This window comes from Lissotriton vulgaris, chromosome 12, assembly GCF_964263255.1.
Source record: "Lissotriton vulgaris chromosome 12, aLisVul1.2, whole genome shotgun sequence".
Taxonomy (NCBI): Eukaryota; Metazoa; Chordata; class Amphibia; order Caudata; family Salamandridae; genus Lissotriton; species Lissotriton vulgaris.
This window is the reverse complement of record NC_141700.1, coordinates 597812748-597824973: the sequence shown is the minus strand read 5'-3', so window position 1 is coordinate 597824973 and position 12226 is coordinate 597812748. Positions and strand designations below refer to the sequence as shown.

General features: G+C 42.7%; 1 protein-coding gene across 3 annotated transcripts in view; it reads right to left on the bottom strand.

The window, feature by feature from the left end:
* Positions 1-12226, bottom strand: part of ANKRD27 (ankyrin repeat domain 27) — a 719886-nt gene that overhangs the window by 452280 nt on the left and 255380 nt on the right. For all 3 annotated transcript variants that reach the window (XM_086945455.1, XM_086945456.1, XM_086945457.1), the window contains one exon: positions 8394-8526. In XM_086945455.1, the coding sequence (XP_086801581.1) occupies positions 8394-8526 (133 nt within the window). The remainder of the gene's footprint in view (positions 1-8393; positions 8527-12226) is intronic.

Here is a 12226-nt window from a genome sequence, read left to right as displayed (position 1 = left end):
CCGTCGAATTGGAAAGGGAGTTCGCGCCGAAAGTTTACTTCTTTCCGAAGTCGATCTGGAGCGCTTCGATCCTCATCCGAACCCGATGGCGGAAAAAAACAATCTAAGGATGGAGCCGATGCCCATGCGAACTAGCAACTAAAGGAGGAGTCACCAAGCTACAAAAGACTCTCCAAGAGAAAAACAAGTGCAATCATCCGAGCCCAACACCAGATGGCGATCTATTCATAATGTACCATCTGCAGCCCATATGCCTCGAACATATATTTTTTTTAACCTAAATTACTCAAAATCCACTGGAGCACATATCTTGAGACATAGCAAAGGCACACCGGGCTACCAGTCCCTACAATTTTGCCAAGTTTGGTGGAAATCCATTCAGCCGTTCGGTCTAATAGTGAGTTTGACCGCCCTATGGAAATTAACATGGGGAAAACACGTTTTGGGACCCCCCTTTTATCTCGGCCCCCGCTTGACGAATCCCCCCAACATTTTCAGGGAAGGAGCGGAGCGCCACGAACTTTGAGAAATTCACGAAGATTCGTCCACCGGCGCCAAAGTTATTCCCAATAGAATGTTGCGGATTTCCTATGGAAAGTAGATCCTAACTATAACTACCTACTGGCGACTGCCAGTAGGTAAATATATACACACACACACACACACACACACACACACACACACACACACATATAAAGTAATGTAAAATTGTTTCTTGCTGGACCGGTCTCCTTGTACTGGTATGCTTTACCAGTCTGTTTTTGAAAATACTTGATTTGTGTATTTTTCTGTACAGTCCCCCTCACTTCCCTATTACGAGCCCACACTATCCTGTCTCCCCACCCCCCCCATCTTTTGCAACCTTATATCTAAAATACTCAATTGTGATTTGGATTCTATATGCATAGAATAAACAGACATTATTTGATTATAACTGTTTTTGGTGCATTTGTTTGACATTAATTGAGTATGGTGAATAGATTCCTGGAACGTAGTGTCTCCCCATGGGTTATTCAATATCTGTGTTGAACACATATTAGATAAATTCAGAATTTATTTGACACTAAAAGAAGTCACGGACCAATAGTCTTTCATTCCCACATTATGCCCAGGTCTGGTGATGATTTTTGGGTTACTCCAGTGTTTGTAACGCTAATCCTTCTTATAGAGCGTAGTTGGTGTGAAGATTTAGTTTTGTAAAGGTAATTTAAAATTGAGTGTAACAGCCTGCCTGTGCTAGTCAGAACTGCACAGTGCAAAAAACACTTTTTGCTACATCACTGAATGATAATATAACTCATGATGTCATGATTTTTAAGCCACAACATAATGAGCTCAAAGCGTGTGTTGCCCTGGTCTACTGATGTCAGGCCAGGTCACAGGAGTGAGGGGAATCAAGCCAGCCCTGTGGTTACCACTAGAGAAAACAGTGGGGAATGGAAAATGCCTTTGCCTAAAATGAATTACAGCCTGCTGGTTCCGTCCAATCTTGTGATCCCGACTCCACTCCCCAGCTACTCACAGGCTATGCTACTTTCGGATGATCGTGGTATACAAATCCCTCAACCTTGCTAGATTTCCATGTGATTGACTGAGCCCTAGCCATACAGGCCTGCCATCGGAGTTCTGCTATAGCCCCACAGACATGCAATGGACCGTGTCACAGCTGTGACATTAGCCCGAACAACATGACATGCGAATGACTGCCTCAGACATGACGGCCTGCAAAATCACTGCAATGTATATACTTCATGCTCGTCAACTGATGCAAACTTTCAATTGCAATTAGGCCAACATTTTATTGCACTCTATACCTACAAGAAAAATTAGACCCAATCCACACAAGTTTTCCCCAGCCTGGTGGAGAGGGGAAAAAAACCTATGAAATGATGGTGATGCATTGGGGGTATTGTGGGCTTACAGTCAACATCACAGTCATCATGACTTTACCTATGGTCAACTCCGAGGTTGTCGAGGGGCATAGAGTTGAGTGGAGTACAGTGTCAGAGTGGAGTGGTGTTGCATAGAGTGTTGTACGGTGCAGTGGCATAGAGTGGAGTAGTGTTTTGTAGATAGCAGTAGAGTGGCGCAGAGAGGAGGAAGAGGAGTGGAATGGAGTGCAGCAGTGTGTCACAGAACAGAGGGAAGTAAAGTGGCATGGAGTAGCGTAGAGGGAGTTGCGTAGAGCATCGTGGAGTGGAGTAGTGTCAGAGTGGCGTAAAATGCCACTCTGTTCTAAGAGCTAGTTGTAAAGTGGGATTCCTACCATCTTGGGGAGAATCAATCATTGTCCCCATTTACAAGAAAGGAGACCGCCTAAATCCAGTTTGCTATAGGCCAATCTCCTTCATAGACTCCCTAGTAAAGGTTAATCTTGGACAGATTACAACAGTGGGAAGAGCTGCTCGACAAATTATCTGACCTACATTATGGGTTCCGCTCCGGGATTTGGACTATACAACAGTCTCAATTTAAGCCTGCTCATTGGCAAATATGTTCAGATCAAAAAGGGGCAGATGTATTTAGCCTTTGTCGACCTTTCATCAACCTTGGATTGTGTAATACACAAAAAATTATGGCAAAAACTGAGTGACATGGATGTGGGAATATCGATAATTGGCTTTTACGAGACCTATACACTGGGTGCAGAGCCAAGGTTAGATTTGGTGTAAATGGAGAAAGTACAGACATCTTCAGCGTGGAGAGATGAGTGAGACAGGGGTGCGTCCTGGCCCCCTTCCTAATATAGATATATAGATATATATATACACACACAGTGTGGAGGAGGAACTAGTGGCAGTAGTAAAAGATCTTCTGCAAATCGAATTACGCCCAGTCCTGGCCCTCTTCTATGTTGACAATGCTGTCCTCATGGCACGTACACCACTCGCCTTGCAATCACTGATCAACAACTTTGTGAATTATATGTAGAATCTAGGGCTTAAAGTCAACCAGACATTCATTATGAGGCGTGGTAAAAACAGTAATAAATGTAGACCCATAGTAATAAATAGATCTAAAATAGGGTTTACGAGACCTTCTCCTATCTCGGAGTTCTGTTTGATAAGGAGGGGCTGTGGAGGAAGGCCATTGAAAACAGAAGGAGCCTATTTATCAAGGCCTGCTGGGCACTGAGATGTTTTGCTAATCGTCTGGGAACAAACCCTCATATGATGAAGATCTATAAAACAAAATGTACTAGTATAACACTTTATAGGGCCGGCATATGGAGACACAAGACATGTCCAGAGCTGCAAGCAGTAGAAAATGAATATTTGAGATATGTCCTGGCAACTCCAAAAAGTACATCAGTACATGTATTACACTTGGAACTTGGCATACCCTTACTTACAAACACAATTAAAGTCGAACCTATTTTACTCTGGCACAAAATCTGGACATCAGAGTAGACAGCTTTTAATAGATCGCTGATTGTGGATTGCCTTAAATCAACTTCACATTTGTCCATTCCATTGATAGTGTACAATGTACAACTGTTTCTCAAGGACAGGGATCATTTAGAATATTTTGAGAATCCAGAGTCACACATTTGGAGAACCTCGACCTGATATCCGAACTCCCAAAACCTTCCGTTCTTCACAATCAATTGATTTCAACTTCTTTTAATATAAAGCCTTATCTTAAAGCCGTTTTAAATTCGCAGGACAGATTTGTTCTTACATGCTTAAGATTAGATAGATTCCATCGACTATACACTTTTCCTATTATGAACGATTGGTCCACAAATTTGTCAAATTGTCTTTGCGACAGTAGGATGCCCCAAAGTACCATGCAGCTGGTTCCTTCATGTAAATTTTATGCACCCCAAAGGAAGCTGTATATTTTACCTATCATAAAACACCAAAGCTTTACACAATGCCGCCCTGCCTACCTGTTGACTATCTTTGCCTTCCCCCGAAATTTGCTGTGAAATGTCCTAATTTCTATGGGCCGCTTTCTATGTTGGAAAAAGTATGATTTTAACTAATATCTAGAACATATCTATTGTAAAACATAATTTAGGGGCCTGTCGACTAAACATAATCTGAATAACTGTACTTTGGAATCTAGGATTGAAATTATTGTATATTTTTACATTAAAAAAAAAATAGTATGGACCTTGTTGCATATCCAACAAACAGGAACACCTCGCTGGCAGAGAATCGTTTATAACCTGAAGTGATGGTTTTAAATGTACAGCTCTTAACGTTTGTAATGAAATGTACTTGAAAGATGTTTTAACTTGTGTGACTGCTTTTATGGATACCTTTCATTATGACACCGAATAAAGCAAAATATGGCATAAAGTGGGTGTAGTGGAGTGGCACAAAGTGGAGTGAAGATTGAGTGGAGTTGTGTTTAATAGAGTAGAGCGTCCTAGAGTGCAGCATCATGGAGTGGAGTGTCCAGGAGTGACTTAGAGTGAAGTGGTGTAAAGTACAGAGTAGATTGGCAGGGGGCACAGTGGCATAGAGTGCCTTGGTTTTGAGTAAAGTGATAGACCGCATTGACAGAGTGCAATTGTGTAGAATGGTGTCGAGTAGAGCAGAGTGCCGCAGCGTAGAGTGAAGCAGCGTAGAATGAAGCAGCGCAGGGTGGAGTGGCGCAGGGTGGAGGCGTAGAGCACAGTGGAATAGAATAGACTTGTCAGAGTAGAGTGAAGTGGCATAGAGTGAAGTGGTGCAGGGTAGGGTAGAGTGGAGAGGTGCAGGGTAAAGTGCAGTAGTGCAGGGTAGATCAGGGTGAGGTAGAGTGCAGTGGCGCTGAGTGATGTAAAGTGGTACAGAGTTGAGTGGTGTAGAGTACAGTGCAGTGGCATAGAGTGCATTGGTGCAGAGTACAGTGGCGGAGGGAGCAGACTTGCAGAAAAGAGTGTCGTAGAATCCCCTGGTATAGTGTAGAGTGCCGTGGTGTAGAGTAGAGAGCAATGGAGTAGAATACAGTGGTGCAGAGTCAAATACAGAGGCATTGTGTGCAATGATGTAGAAGGACGTAGTGTGCAATGGTGTAGAGTAGTGTAGAGTGCAGTGGCGTAGTGTGTTGTACAGTATAGTGGTGCAGAGTGCAGTAGTGCAGAGTGTATTGGTTTTGAGTATAGTGGTATAGAGTGCATTGGCAGGCAGAGAGTGCAGAGGTTTAGTAGAGTGGGAAGAACGCACTGGTGTAGAGTACAATGGTGAAAAGCAGAGTGGAGCGGCATGGAGTAGATAGTTTCAGAGTAGAGTGATGTGGAATAGTGAAGGGGAGAATGGAGTGATCCATGGTAGAGTGTGGTGGCATAGAGTAGTGGTGCAGAGTGCACTGGAATGAAGTGGTACAGAGTAGAGAGCATTGGGATTGAGTGGAGTGTTTCGAGTAGATAGGCACAGAGTGTAGTGGAATAGAGTTCATTGTTGTAGAATCCAGTAGAGTGGGGTAGAGTCCAGTGATGGATAGTGCAGTCTTGCAGAGTAGAGTGTTGTAGAGTGAAGTGGGGTGGCCTAGAGTGTAGTGGTGTAGAGTGGTGCAGAGAAGAGTTGTGCAGAGAACAATGGCATAGAGTACAGTGGTGAAGAGTAGAATAGAATGCAGTGACGTAGAGTTCAATGGTGTAACGTGCAGTGATGTACACTCCAATGGTGTAGAGTAGCATGCAGTGGCGAGAGTGCAGAGGTGCAGACTGCAGTGGCGTAGAGTGCATTGGTTTTGAGTAAAGCTGTGTAGAGGACATTGGCAGAGAGTGCAGTGGTTTAGAGTAGAGTGACGTATAGCGCAGTGGTGTGGAGTAGACTGGTTCAAAGTAGAGTAAAGTGGGACAGCATAGAGTAGAGTGGCAGAGTGGAGTGGTGAACAGTGGAGGGGCAAAGAGTGGGTATAGTGCAGTGGCATAGAGTAGATTGTTTCAAAGAAGGGTGAAGTGGCGCAGTGCAGGGTAGAGTGGAGAGGTGCAGTGGCACAGAGTAATGGCGTGGAGTGGTACAGAGAAGAGTGGCATTGAGTGGAGTGGCTTGGTTTGGAGTGTAGCACAGTGCATAATATTAATAATAATTACCATTTCTTGAGCGCATGGCTACCCTAAGGCATCCCAGCGCTAGCGGGAAAAACAGGCAAAGAGGAGTGGTTACCAGTTAACCTTCGTGTTTTCGGACCTGGGTGGACTATCACATCACCGTTGGCGTCGTATGCGAAACAAAGTACGGAATTTGGAACTAACTAATAAGGTGCATTGCACTGAACCTTTTTGGAGCCGGAAACAGACTATTTGAGCCATATTGCAAGCATTAGATACCTTGTAGTGAATCCCAATATGATAAGGATATCTGTATAAGAATTGAACACTGGAGGATTACTCATCGATTTGCTAGGACGTGGAATAGAAATTTCCGCGTTAGCCCTGATGAAGTCCGCTGGGATGAAACGCGTTGGCTGTGTGGATCAAGAATAAAGAAGATTTTTCTATGAAGACAAGTCTCCTTAATAATCTGTGTGATTTGTGTGCATATTGTATGCTACTAAATATGTGCCTCTCTGAGCCAGTGTATTGTATAATCTTCTGGAAAAGCCAGGTTTAAGAAGTAGAGTAGAGATGTGTAGAGAGGCATAGAGTGAAGTGGCACAGAGTAGAATGGCATAGCGTTAAGTGGCAGAGAGTGCAATGTTGCAGAACAGAGTGTCCTAGATTGCAATAGTGTAGGGTAGAGTGGTATAGAGAGCAGTGGCATAGGGTAAGTGGAACAGAGTAGAATAGAACAGAATGGCGCAGAGTACAATGGTGTAGAGTGGCGTAGAGTGCAGTGGTGCACAGTAGATTGGCGTAGAGAACAGTGGCATAGACTGCAGTGATGTAAAGTGCCTTGGCATGGAGCAAAGTGGCACAGAGTGCAGTGATTAGAGTAAAATACAGTGGCGCAGAGTAGAGCAGCACAGAGTGGATTGTTGTGGAGTGGTGCACAGTAGAATATAGTGACACAGAGTGCAGTGGCGCTGAATACAGTGGTGCAGTGTAGATTAGAGTGCAGTAAAATGGATTGCCATGGAGTGCACTGGTGTAGAGTGGAGTGGTACAGAGTAGAGTGCAGTGTTGTAGAGTAGAATGGCATAGAGTGGAGGGGTGCAGGGTACAGTGGAGTGTCCTTGACTGGAGTGGTGTAAAGAGCAGTGGTGCATCGTAGAGTAGAATGGGGTGGGGTAGAGTGCATTGGCATAGAGTGGTGAAGAGTACAGAGGCGTAGAGTGAAGTTGCATGCATTGGTGCAATGTGGTGTGGCGTAGAGGTGACACGTAGAGTGGAGCAGTGCAGAGTGGAGTCCAGTTGCTTTGAGTGCTGCAAAGTGGGGTAAAGTGGAGTATGCATGGTGTGGTAGCACTCAGCCATTACAAACAAAATATCTTCAATTGAAATGACCATTACATTTGTTCAGACATAGCTTTACTGATAAAACTATACTGAGCACAAACTATAATAATATGTGGTAACGTCATCTATTGACTGCTTTTTTTTTTTATCGTATTAAAAAATTTGTTTTTATCACATTTCAGAATTACCAAGAATGTGCCTCATTTGAACTTCCTAAATTCTGATATATTCTGCAATATGTGCACAATTCATTTATAAACATTTACATTTTGTTGTGAGCTAGAAAAAAAAACATTGTGCAGCCTTTTTTCCAGCACCCCCCCCCCCCGTTGCAAGAATGATTGTCACATAAATCCTCTCTCTTCAAAGTCAGAGGGGAAAAAAAAGACACCACCTAGCTCCCTATGAACACAGAGCCTGACATTTGACCTTTGTCTTAGAATGTACAGTAAATGTGACAAGAGAGAAACAAAATTCAAAGGCCTGTTTACGGAAATCAAGCACCGGTGGAAGGATACCGTAAATAGGGTGTGAACCACAGAAGGGTTGAGCTCAGGCTGGACAGCCGAAAACAAATAAGGCCAGCAAATTGAAAGCAAGCAAATGTGAGTTACAAAACAAACACAACGCCAATGGTAAGTCATGGGAAGAGTGCATTCCCAGGGAAGTTTTCCAAATGTTCCTAACATGTTGTTAAAGAAGACAGCTGTTCTGTCCGGTAGGCTTCGACCTAAAAAACCGGACATGGAATGTACAAACATTGGTTATACACTAAAAATCCCACCAATAAATATCCTAGCATGCTGCCAAACACCCTATAAATTAGGCAAAACGTGACTTCAGAATGGGATATTGGAAGCTTGTTTGTTGATTGGAATGTAGGACATTTTAAAATTGAAGAGAGGGGATCACTGGATTAAGTGCTAAGATATGTTCGAACACTAACAAAATTGCAATTTCGTTTTCAAGCTCCTCTATTACACAGCATTTTAGCATGAACTCTAGAAGTATTATCGTACAATCATTTAAGTTTAAAAGGGCAAAAGGGGTTACTCACAGATGACTTTTCAGACAGGTTTCCTTGGCGAATATATTCAACTGCGGCTTCAACAGAGGTCAAGCAGTACCCTAACTCATCCTTCACAGTGGAACAGAACCGGAAATTTTTTATGTAGCTCAAATTTGCCATCCTTAAAAAAGCAAAACACAGACAATCCTTATGCAAAAAGGAAGTATACAGCGTGTTTACAATTCATTTAACAAATAACGAGTCCACATCTAATTCCTTTTTGGATAAGTCACACAAAAAAACAAATACCACCACAGCGTCCAACTTTGAGAATGATAAAAAATTATTCCAATGTACGAAAACGTTATGTTAACATTGAAGAACGAGTTGGTGGTCTATCTGGTCCCAGGGGAGAGTTTCCAATTCTAACAAACTGGAATACATATTTTTAAGTCTTTGCACTGAGGACTAATTGGATGCATGATTGTATCAACCTTCATACTAGCTATACAAAAGACTGGATTTAGAGTTTGGCAGAGGGGTACTTCATTACAAACTTTCACATCCTAAATGCACACAAAGATCTAACGGCAAATTAATTGGGAGCATGCACTATACCAAATAGATTCGGTGTAGCAATGTGCACTTTTGAATTGTTTTAGCAGCTTTTAACGTGTGCATTTTAGGCTTGTATTAAGTTATCCCCATTGTCAACCTGTAACCCAATACCATATTATAACAGCAAAGGAGAAAAAACTGAAAAAAGGGAGAGCAAAGTCTGCGGCTGGATTACAATTGATGAACCAGAGTGCAAAAAGGATTATGTTACTTACCCATTAAGCCTTTTTTCTTAGCATGTAGAGCTGTAGATTAACATGCTTTGCATACTCCTGCAATCTAGTATTGGGTCCGGATGTTTGCAAGTTGTTTTTCTTCAAAGAAGTCTTTCATCGTCACAAAGTAAGGTGACTCTTCCTTTCGGTGATAGTGCGCATGGGCATTGACCCCACTGTTAGATTGTTTTACTGCAAGAGGGTGAGAATGGAGTAAGTAAGTGTAGCATAGAGATGTCCATGCGTATGAATGTATAAACAAGAACCGAAACAACTACAGGTGCCCAGGGAGGCGGGTGGGCGTATGTGAATCTACAGCTCTACATGCCAGGAACAGATGCTTCCTGAATAAGTAACAAAATCAGTTTGAGGCATGTGTGCTGTAGATACACATGCTTTGTATAGACTACCTGTAGATGTTTGAAACAGTGTTTTAAGTACTGCTTGGCCTCCATTAGCTTGTTGACGTGCTAACCCATCTACACAATAGTGTTTGGTAAATATTTTTGATGTAGACCATATAGCTGCTTTACATATGTCAGCTAGAGGAATGTTACCTAAAATGCCATAATAGGCCCTATTTTGCAAGTAGAATGCGCTCTAGGGGGTATGGATAAAGTTATTTTAGCTTTAGCATAGCATGTTTGAATGCATTTACTGATCCATTTTAAAATGCCAGATTGGAGTTGGGATTGTCTTTGTGAGGCGGACTAAATGCAACAAACATTTGTTTTGTTTTGCAAAAATCTTTGGTCCTTTCTATGTAATACAATAAGGCTCTTAACATCAAGCGTTTGAAGAGCTCGCTCTGCCAGAAACTACTTTGGGAAGGAATTTGGGATTGGTGCGAAGAAGTACCCTGTCTTTATGGAGTTGAAAGAAGATTCCCTTTAAGGTTAATGCCTGTAGTTCACCAACTCTCCTCAATGAAGTGATTGCAATGAGGTAAGCAACCTTCCATGAAAGAAACCTTAAAGAACAATTATGCAAAGGTTCAAACGATAGACCCATGAGTCTTGTAAGGACAATGTTAAGATTCCACACTGGTGCAGGGGGAATTACTAGTGCTATTACCCTTTTCAAGACTTCCATGAAGGCTTTGATTACAGGAACTTTGAATAGGGATAAATGCTGTCTGTTTTGCAAATACGCAGCTACCGCTGCAGATGTATAAGCCGGTCCAGTTTGCTGTAAGTGCAACAGGTAACAATGTTTTGTACAGAAGCATCTATAAAATTGATTTTATTGTGATTACAGTGGACAGTACATCTTTTCCACTGTGCTGCATAACGTGCTCTAGTAGTGGGCTTTCTTGCTTCTTTCAGAATAGTCCTACAATCTGGTGGTAGATTTAAATATCCAAACTCTGATTTCAGAGGCCAAATTGCTAGGTTTAGTTCTTTGGGATTTGGATACCTAATTTCTCCATGGTTCTGAGTGTGAAGCCTGGAAGTGAGATGCAGCTTTTGATGTGGAACTACTGACAGCTTCAAGAGGGTGGTGAACCATGGTAGACTGGCCCATGTGGGAGCTACTAGAATCAGTGTGAAGGATTTTTGCCCTATCCTCTGAACCAGAAATGGAATGAGTGGGAAAGCGGCAAATATCCCTGACCAGTTCATTAATAGGGCATTGTCTTCGGAGAGTGGGTGTGGGAACCTGGAGACGAAGTTTGGGCATTTTGCGTTGTCGACTGTGGCGAACAGGTCTATTTATGGGAATCCACATCGTTGGAAGTATGGAAGGAGAACTTGGGGATGAGGCTCCCACTAGTAAATTTGCTGCCTCCTCTGCTGAGGATTTTTTACCCCTGGGAGGTGTTCTGCCAGAAGATATATTTTGTGATGCATTGCCCAATTCCAAATGACTTGAGAGAGGCGTGACAGTTGGAGAGTGTGTGTCCCCCCTGTGTTTGTACATAGTACATTGCTATCATGTCTGTCCAGGCTAGGATAGCTTTGTCTATTAGGGGAGTCTGAAAAGCTTTGAGCGCTAGAAGCTCTAGATAGTTGATATGGAGACTTTTGTGCTAGTTGCTCCACAGGTCTTTTATTGTGTAATGCTGAAGATGGGCACCCCTTCCTGTCAGAGGTACGTCTGATGTGAGCACAATCTCTGGAACAGGGTCGATGAAAGGGCGTCTTTTTGATAAATTTTGTGGGTTCCACCACTGCAAAGAGTGATGGGTGTGGCCGTCTACCAACACTAGATCGGTTAATTGACCGCGCGAATGATTCCACCGACGTGCTAAGCACTCTTGTAGGGGACGCATGTGGAGTCTTGCATGGGGTACAATTGCGATGCAAGACGCCATCATTCCCAGCAGTTGCATGAACACTCTGGCTGGTAATGATTGGTTGGATTGAAATTGTACTATCATAGACTGAAAGTTGTGAATTCTGGCTACATTATGAGAAGCTAGAGTTTTGATAGGGTCTAGACTGGCCCCTAGGTACTCCGACTACCGCCAGGCATTCGGCAAATTCTCTGGGAGCAGTAGTCACTCCAAACTGGAGTACTTTGAATTGGTAAGGTTTGCCTGCTATCACAAATCTGAGGTTTTTGCGATGAGCTGGATGAATTAGAACATGAAAATAGGAGTCTTAAGTCTAGAGTAGACATAAAATCTCTCTTTTGTAAAAGTGGATTTACCTGTTGAAGTGTTACCATGTGAAAGTGCTCTGACAGTATATATATATTCTTTAACTCTCTGAGATCCAGATTAGGTCTTAAGGACCTATCCTTTTTATGGTTCAGAAAATAGAAAGAGTAAACCCCTGAACCTTGGTACTGTACTGGAACTGGTTCTATAGCTGCTTTTAATAAGATAGATCGCAATTCCTTTTTGAGCAACTGCAAATGGTCTGGAGACAATGTGTGAGCGCAAGGCGGAATGTTTGGAGGATTAGAGGTAAACAATGTAGGATAATTCCGATCACTCATTTGCCAATTGTTATAGATTGCCAAATGGAGAGAAACTGTTGAAGTCTTCCCCCGACAAGTGTAGTATGGTTGGAGGGAAGCGTGGGGGGAAGTCACTGCTTATTA